The sequence below is a fragment of the Dryobates pubescens genome, chromosome 22, assembly GCF_014839835.1.
Source record: "Dryobates pubescens isolate bDryPub1 chromosome 22, bDryPub1.pri, whole genome shotgun sequence".
Lineage (NCBI taxonomy): Eukaryota > Metazoa > Chordata > Aves > Piciformes > Picidae > Dryobates > Dryobates pubescens.
The window spans coordinates 19,579,792-19,588,470 of NC_071633.1; the positions used below are offsets into that span (position 1 = coordinate 19,579,792).

At 63.3% G+C, this 8,679-nt stretch overlaps 1 protein-coding gene across 1 annotated transcript; it reads right to left on the reverse strand.

The window, feature by feature from the left end:
* Nucleotides 1-3,843: 3,843 nt before the first annotated feature.
* Nucleotides 3,844-5,141, reverse strand: LRRC55 (leucine rich repeat containing 55). Its single transcript, XM_054171762.1, has 2 exons — nt 4,249-5,141; nt 3,844-4,170 (listed from the first exon to the last, which is right to left on the reverse strand). Exons 1-2 carry the CDS (start codon nt 4,859-4,861, stop codon nt 3,935-3,937), a joined length of 849 nt encoding a protein of 282 aa, XP_054027737.1. The 5' UTR covers nt 4,862-5,141; the 3' UTR covers nt 3,844-3,934.
* Between the last annotated feature and the right edge of the window lie 3,538 nt (nt 5,142-8,679).

An 8,679-nucleotide genomic window follows, 5' to 3' on the forward strand; every position in this document is an offset into this window, starting at 1 on the left:
CCCACACCGAGGCGGGCTGGGGGCTCGGGGCTGTGCCGGGCAGAGCAGTGCCCGATGGACCCCGCAGGGCAGAAACAGACGAGAAACACTGGTGGGGTGCGAGCAGCGGATGGGGGGCAGGGGATGGGGGCACGTTTCATGTGGTCTCTGCCCTGACTGCCCCCACCACACCCAGCCGGGGGTGACAGCCCCGAAATTTGGCCCCCAACATCTGTTAAGGGGCTGAGTGTCCCTGTGTTAGGAGAAGGAAAAGCTTCAGAGGGCTGTGGAGAGTGCTGGAGGCTTTGTGGGACCAGGAGGAGGCAAAAGAGGGAAAACTGTGTGACACGGGGGAGAGTTTGAGGCTTCTCTCGTCCTTGTTTCCAGAGGTTCAGGACGAAGGGCTTGGGAAGGGCTGCGGGTGGGGCCCCCGAGGGTCCTGTAGCCCCCATGCTCCTGTGTGACTCTCTGGGGCTGGGGGGAGGAGGAAAGACAAAGAAGGGTAGGGGAGGTGGGGGGAGGGGAAGTTTTGGGAGGAGGAGGTGGAGATGGAGTATGGGAAAGGATGGATGGAGGGATGGAGAGGGGGAGGAAGGACGGGCAGTGGTTGGGAGAGAGGGCAGGCTGGATGCACGTACAGAGGGAAGTCTGAAGGATGGACAGACAGATGAAGAGAGGGAAGGCTGGAGGGACGGGGGAGAGGTGGGTGGCCAGCGGGACGTCGAGTGCCAGTGCCAGGGGATGCTGGAGGGTAGTGGGCACCCAGAACTGCCACCGTGGATGCTGCCAGCCCGCGGTGAGTAGGATGGCACCGAGCAGCAGCCTCCCTGCCGTGGCACCATCCGGCAGCTTCCTTCAGCCGCTCCCCGGTGCCGGCCGGACGAGGCACAGCTGCTGCCTGACCTCCCGGCTCCGGCCGGTCGAGGTGGCCCCCACGGACCCCCGCCCGGACGAGAGCAGGGTCCGGGGAGCGGTGACACGGCGGTGACCTGGCTGCCGGCAGCTGGGCCCCGTCGGGCCGGGAGATGCTGCCGGAGGAATAACAGGAAGCGCCGGGCCGGGACAAACACGGCTGATGCCTTCTGCAGCCTGGGGGGCACCATCTCCCCCCGGCCTCGCTCACGCGTGTCCCCGCCGCACGCGTGGCTGTGTCCCCGAGCCGGGCTGCGCTGCTGCTCTTTATTGTCGAGTTCGGCTCTGAAAAAGTGCTGCCGGTTTACAAAACTCCGCGGGTATAAAACGCTCTGTACAAAGACCGGGGGGGATTGGGCTCTGCTCCCCTCCCCCGCCCCACGCTGCCCTGGCGGGACACCTGGGTGGGTGAGGGGAAGGGAGAGAAGAGGGGGAAAAAAAGAAAAGAAAAGGAAAGAAAAGGAAAGAAAAGGAAAGGAAAGAAAAGGAAAGAAAAGAAAAGAAAAGAAAAGAAAAGAAAAGAAAAGAAAAGAAAAGAAAAGAAAAGAAAAGAAAAGAAAAGAAAAGAAAAGAAAAGAAAAGAAAAGAAAAGAAAAGAAAAGAAAAGAAAAGAAAAGAAAAGAAAAGAAAAGAAAAGAAAAAGAAAAGAAAAAAGAAAAGAAAAGAAAAAGGAAAAGAAAGAAGAAAAGAGAAGAAAAGAGAAGAGAAGAAAAGAGGAGAAAAGAGAAGAAAAGAAAAGAAGAGAAGAGAAAAGAAGAGAAAAGAAGAGAAAAGAAGAGAAAAGAAGAGAAAAGAAAAGAAAAGAAAAAAGAAAAGAAAAGAAAAGAAAAGAAAAGAAAAGAAAAGAAAAGAAAAGAAAAGAAAAGAAAAGAAAAGAAAAGAAAAGAAAAGAAAAGAAAAGAAAAGAAAAGAAAAGAGAAAAGAGAAAAGAGAAAAGAGAAAAGAAAAGAAAAGAAAAGAAGAGAAAAGAAGAGGGAAAGGAAAGGAAAGGAAAGGAAAGGAAAGGAAAGGAAAGGAAAGGAAAGGAAAGGAAAGGAAAGGAAAGGAAAGGAAAGGAAAGGAAAGGAAAGGAAAGGAAAGGAAAGGAAAGGAAAGGAAAGGAAAGGAAAGGAAAGGAAAGGAAAGGAAAGGAAAAAGGAAAGGAAAGGAAAAAGGAAAGGAAAGGAAAAAGGAAAAGGAGAAAGAGAAAATAAATAAAATAATAAATAAGAAGACAACAAATAAAACTGCAAAGAAGACAGAAAGAGATTTACCAAAGCAAAGGAGGCTGAGGCCGAGGCAAGGGGCAGGAGGAGCCAGGCAGGGGCGCGGTGCCCCCGTGCTGGGCTCTCCCAGTCTCGCTGCCGGGCAGGCGGTGGCCGTGCTACAGGGACACCCATCAGGGTTCTCAGCACCCCGCGGCCTGGCACCGGGCAGAGCCAGGCAGCCAGAGCTGGATCCTGCCACGCGAGGCCCATCCAGCTGTGCTGCAGGAGAGCACTGGGGTCTGGCAGGAGGGCAGGCGCTGGGCTCTCCTTCCTCTGCTGCGCGCTGTGCCGGGACGGTGCGGGGACGGCGCGGGGACGCTGCTGCTCCTGGGTAGCCAGAGGGTGCTGGGAGTGTCTCAGACTCACCAAAGAGGGGGGAAAAGGAGAAAATAAAGAAACAAGAGCCCCAGTGCCAGGGTGCCAGGCTGCTGCCCTGCTGTGGGCACTGGGCTGGGGATACAGCCATGCTAGGAGTGCATCTGCAGCATGGGTTCCACGTCCCCATGGGTGCAGCCCTGTCCCGCCACAGCTGAGTGGCTCATCGTGGCTCACTCATCTGGTCCTGGCTCGGCTCAGGATCTGGCAAAGGGTCCAGGTCCCTAAGCCAGGCCACACCCCCACAGGGTCTCTCCTGGCACAGCACCAGGGTGATGCCCATTGTGCACCCAGCCCTCTGCGGTGTGTTCCAGCCCAGGGGGGTGCTCAGCAGTGGGGGTGGTGACCTCTCCAAGCCAGTCCATTGCTTCCTTCCCCCTTTCTCTCCTTTCTTCCATTGGTTTGGTTTCAACCTGCACCCACAGTCACCCTCTGTCACCATGCTGGGAGGGGGCACGGTGAGGAGAGAAACCAAGCCCATGGGCAGACGCCAGGGAGGTGCCAGCACCCCAGCCCCCCTGTGATGCTGTGGGCCCTGCCCCAGTGCTGGTGTGGCACCCAGCAGCTGCCCCAGTGCAGAGAGGTCGTTGGCTTTGGTCATTTTCCCCTTTTCCCCCTTTTTATCCTTTTCTGGGCTTGCTTTCTGCCTCCTGACCTTCCCCCATGGGTGAGCAGGGCTGTGGCGCTGGGGCTCCCACTCCGGCTCCCGCTTGGCCCCGAACCTGTGCAAGACTTGGGAAGAGAAAGGCAAGGACTGGGAAAGTCATCCCCAGGAGATGCTTGCAGCTCCCTGCCACCAGGCACAGCAGCCCCAGCGCTGTGCCAGCAGAGCCTGGTGTCAGCAGCAAGGCGCAGGCGCCCCCCGGGGCTCTCCCATGGCAGGAGGGTGCTGGCACTGAGTCCTGGGCTTGGCCCCCATCCAGGTGTTGAGCAGGGCTGGAGAGTGTGGGCAGGATGTGGAGGCTCTGCCAGTTCTGGGTTTGGGCTGGAAAATGGGAATTTCCTCAGTGTTCCCCTGGGGAGGGCAGTTGGTGGCCCCCAAGGCACACAGATGCCACTGTGGGGGTTTCTGTCCCGAGCAGGGAGGGTAGTGCCCAGTTGCAGCCCTCAGCCCCCCCGTTTGGCACTAGGTAGCAGGACCCCCGCAGGACCCTCACAGGACCCCCAGCCACTGCCACCACCGGCCCTGGGCAGCAGAAATGGGGGGGGGGGGGTCTCCAAGCTCAAGGTGCTGAAGGGGGCAAAAATTCCTTGTTTTGTGGCAAGAGGAGGAGGATCTGTCCCCCAGTGTCCCCTGCCGCAGCCGGATCGGTGCCCTTGGGCCGCCCCAGCACGGGGGCTGGCGGGAGGGGACGAGGACAAGGCACAGTCAGGGGTCCCCACCGGGGCGGAGGGACGTCGGCGGTGACAGCAGCGGCTGCCTAAACGTCCTCATCTTCGCTGGCCTTGCTCCAGCGGTGGCAGCAGTTGGCAGTGATGCCCAGCAGGAAGTTGGTGGCCACCGAAGCGATGGAGACGACGAAGCCGACGAAGGCGATGAAGAGATAGTCGTCCAGCGTCAGCGTGAGGTGGCAAGCCTGGAAGCTCTCCTCCGTCAGCGAGAGCAGGGGGGCTCCGGCCACCTCGGGGGGCGCCTGGCACTCGGCCAGCTGCGGATCTGCCGGGGGAGCGGCGTCAGGGCCGGGGCACCCCCGCGGGCGGGGCGGGCGAGGGTGCTGGGCCCCGGGGCACCTACCCGAGGCGCAGCGCTGGATGCGTCCCCGCAGCCACTTGAGGAGGGGCTCCATGGCGCAGCCGCACACCCAGGGGTTGCCCCCCAGGCGGAGGCCCACCAGCCCCGGCAGCCCCTCCAGGGTGTCCAGGCTGATGGCCGAGAGCCCCCCGTAGCTGAGGTCCAGCTCCCGCAGCTGCGCCAGCCCGCGGAAGCCGTGGGGGTGGAGGCGGCGCAGGCCGGGGTTGTGGCTGAGGTCGAGGCGCAGCAGCCCGCTGGCCTCCAGGAACATATCGGCGGGCACCAGGCTGAAGTTGTTGTGGCTGAGGTCGAGGTGTGCCAGGCGCCGGGCGCCCGCGAAGAGCCCGGCGGGCAGCGCCGACAGGGAGTTGTTGCGCAGGTCGAGGGCGCGCAGCTGGCTGTAGCAGGCCAGGTACCCGGGCGGGATGCTGGCGATGCGGTTGTGAGCCAGGCTGAGGTTGCTGGTGTCCAGCGGCAGCTCGGGGGGCACCGAGAAGAGCCTCTGCCCGCTGCAGTCCACCGCCTGCCCGCGGCACGTGCACAGCACCGGGCAGCCTGCCCCGGCGCCCGCCGCCGCCACCGCCGCTGCCGCCACCAGCCAGGGGCCCAGCAGCATGGCGGGGCGGCGGGGGGACCTCACCTGGGGGGCTGGACCCTCACGGGGCGGCGGAGGCCATCCCACCGCGGGGGAAGTGCCGCACGCTGCCCGCTCACGCCAGGGGCTGCCCGCTCACGCCAGGGGCTGCCCGCTCACGCCAGGGGCTGCCCACGGTGCCGTTCGGGAGCAGGGCCGGGCTCTGAGCTAGCTCAGCAACGCTCCGGGCATCCTGGTGGCATCCGGGGGGCGCGCACTAAATCCCCCGGCAGGCACGGCGGGTGGCAAGCCCCTGGGCACCGGTGGGGCCGGCGTCCGGCCGTGCTGGGCTGCCTGCGAGGAAGAGGGGCAGAGGGAAGCCATGGCAGCCACGGCAGCCACGCACCCTGTGGGGGGTGGGCTCTGTGGTTCGTGCAGCTCAGGGTGTCTGCGTGGGGCACCCACAACCTCCCCACACCCCCCGTGCCAGGGCCATCCCGCTCCTCTGTGCCCCTCTCCAAGGATTTTGGCCGAGAAAGAGCCCCCCCCCCCCCAACCCGACTGACCTTCGTCAGCCCATGCCAGCTGGTGGTGGGCAGAGCCAGGGGGTTGCTCACTCCCCAGCCCACTGCCTGCTCCCGGCTCACCCACTGGCACCCATGTTGTGTGAGGATCACCCCCCCAGCAGCCTTCCTAGATACCCCCAGGCCTACTGTTGTGCCCCCACCTCCTGGCCATCTTTCCTCCACCCTCCCTCGCCCATACCCTCCCTGGCTCCATCCGTTCCCCATTGTGCCAGGGGGACACGACTGCCACCCCCGCCCTCCCCACCGCCCCTTTCCCCTTCAGCCCTCCCACCCCTGCAGCGGTTCAGGGGTCCCCGAGGTACTCACGCTGGCTGGGGGGCGAGTGGGGGTCCAGTGGTGAGCTGGGGAGGTCCCTCGGGCAGCCGCCCTCACCCCCGAGGCCACCACGTTGGGCAGGTGGCTCCCGCAGCCACGGCCAAGGCTGCTGCCGAGCCTGGCGATGGGAGCAGGTCTTTCCCCACCTCCTTCCTCCCCTCCTCCTCCTCGCCCTCCCTTGTCTCTCTCTTTCTCTGTCTCTCTTTTTTTTCTCCTCTTTTTTTTCCTTGAGGGCCAGATGCTGACGTTTCGGTGTCTCTTAGCAACTGCCTCCACATCTCTGAGCAACAGGAGAGCAGGATGCGGAGCCGCCGAGGGATGGAGACGGCAGCGGAGGGTGGAAGTGCCCCCACTCGGGGGACACCTCCCAGCCGGGGGGCACCGGCACCCCAGGCCGGGGCGTGGGGGCAGGAGGGAGCGGGGAGAGGGGCAGCGCCCTGCTCCCTGCCACAGGCTCGGCTTGTCCCCAGCCTCCCCTGCACCCCTCTGCCCTGGGCTGCACCCCCGCGGGCTGGGGTGAATCAGGGCTTCCCGGCCTCGGAAAACAAGAGCAGGCTCGGCACGGGAGAGAGGGAACCGGGATCACGCCAGGAGTGACGTTCGAGGGTGTTTTCGCCCCGAGTGCTGGCGGGGGGGGGGGGCAGGGCTGGGGGCTGCTTTTGCATTTAAAAGCCACCCCCCCCCTCCCAGCTCCCATCCCCCCCCGCAGCTCACAGCTCCCCTCCAGCCGGCCGCAGGCTGGAACCTGCTTTGGGGGTGGTGTGGTTGTGTTGCTGTTTTCCTGCTCGCAGACCTGGAAGAAGTCTCAGGTTGATGTTGATTGTTTTGCTCCACGCCAGCCGAACCACTCTGATCCCCTCCTTCTTTTGGCTGGGGAGGGGCTGGAGCCGGCTGCCCCCCTGCCAGCTTTTGGCCACGGCTCTCGGGGCAGCAGGATGCCCACGGCTCACTGGGGGGCATCGCAGCAGCCCGGCTGTGGCATATTTAGGAAGGAGACTCTTCCAAAGCCAGCCTGCCCTCACTGGGGGTTGGGGGGGCTCCAGGGTTTGGTGTTTTGGGGTTGCTCCTTCCCCCTCCGGAGCCGGTCCCGGTGTGCCAGCTGCGGCGCCGGGGGCTGCTTGCTCGCCGCTCCCCCGGGACGGCTGCAGCGAGCGGGTGCCCATCGCTGTGGCTCGGCGCCCGGGCTCCCAGCAGGCTTCCAGGGAAACTCCAGGAGCCGAAGCCGCCCAGACATGCCAGGAGCCAGCTGCGGCTCACACAGACACGTAATTAGCGATAAGCCCCGAGCCTGGCTGCGCAGCTCCTCCCAGCAGCGATTAGCGCCGAGGGTTTCCCACCCCCAGCGTTTCAGGCCCCGCTGGCAGCAAACAGCTGAGCCAATTGCCCCTGCCCGTGGCCCTCGGGGCCAAGCAGAGCTCACCTCGCCCCCCTTGCCCCCTCCTTGAGGTCACAGCCCCAGGGGCACCTCCCTGCAGGAACTGTCCCCCGCTTGCTGGAGGGGGAAGGAGTCTGTGCTGATCCCCCCAGCCCACCCCCAGAGCACCCACGGGAGCCCAGCCCCACGGAGAAGGCATTTCTGAAGCAGACCCCCATGTGGGAGGCCGTGGGGGGTCGCTCCAAGTGTGCTTCCAGCCCCTGGTCCCGTTCGGGGGTGGTGGGGTGGTGGTGGTTTCTGGGGAGAGGCTGGCAGCAGGAAGCCTTCTGGCAGTGCCAGCTCAGCCCCGCGGCTGCCAGCCAGGCTGCACCGAGCCCCAGGAGCCAGGATGGGTCCCAGGAGCCTGTCTGGGTAAAGCTGCCTGCAGGGCTGCATCTCTTCCAGGGCAGGCAGCATCCGAGAGCTCCCCTCGCTGAATCCATTTGCATCCAAGTGGTGGAGAGGAGGAGGGAAGAGGAACAGGCACAGCTCTTCTCCTGACAGCTGGCTGCAGCTGTGGATCAAGAGCAGGAGAGGTCCTGGCCTCCTGGGCACGGCCTTGGGCACCATGGCACTCACTTTGCAGCCTGAAGTGGTGGCAGGAGCTGTGGTGCAGCTCCTCACAGCACCCTCTTGGCCCCCAGCACAGTGGATCAGCCACAGGGACACCCAGGTAGCACCTCCAGCCCCATGAGGGTCCTGGTACCAACCTCCACTCCAGCACCTGGGGGTGAGACCAGGGCCACACAGCTTCCTGTGCCAGGGAGCCATGGGGAGAGCTGCTGGTGAGCATCAAGGATCCTCTCCTGTCCCCACTGCCAACTGAGCCCTTGGGTTCCACAGGGGCTGGAGCTGTACATCCCCTGCTGCAGCGTGAGCAGGAAGGAGCCAGAGCTGAGAGAGGGGAAATAAAGCCAACAGAAAGAGGTGCAGACAGGTCAGGGAATGGGAGAAGCCCCAGCTGGGGCAGGGGGCTGCAGCTTCCACCAGGCCTCCAGCAGCACAGCTCCAGAGGCCTGGGGGTGGTGAGGGCTACCTGTGCCAGGATGGAACAGAACTTGCTCAGCCCCCAAAGGATGGCACTGACTCCTCTGTCCTGCTGCAGCCTGGCACCTCTGGCAGCTCCAGCTGAGAGCCTGATCTCCAGCACCTGTCCTCTGCCGAGGTCTGGAAGTCGTTGCCTCCTTGGTGATGTCTGATGAGGTAATTTGAGGACCACAGCGAGGGACAGGAGCCAGCTGGCAGGGGACAGCTGGAGCCTGCACCCACAGGAGCCCAAAACAGCCCCAGAGAGCGTGGGGGAATGGGCACCAGGAGAGCAGCCCCAACAGGCTGCCAGGACTGAGCTGAGAGGTGCCACAGCCACCCCAAAAGCACCTGAGAGCCAAAGGAGCTCAGAGAGCACAGGGAAAAAGCCTCCAAGGAGATCCCAAGAGAGCTTCAGCGATGCTGAGAGGCCCCCAGGGAGCCCAGGAGAGAATTCAAGAGAGCCCCAGAGAGTGCAGGAGAATCCCAGAGAGGCCAGGGAAGCCCAGGGGAATCCC

Excerpts from the sequence above, each read along its gene's own strand:
- LRRC55 (XM_054171762.1), bottom strand. The coding sequence starts at position 4,861 with ATGCTGCTGGGCCCCTGGCTGGTGGCGGCAGCGGCGGTGGCGGCGGCG. Across the intron at positions 4,171-4,248 it reads CATCCAGCGCTGCGCCTCGG|ATCCGCAGCTGGCCGAGTGC; the intron begins GTAGGTGCCCCG and ends CTCCCCCGGCAG.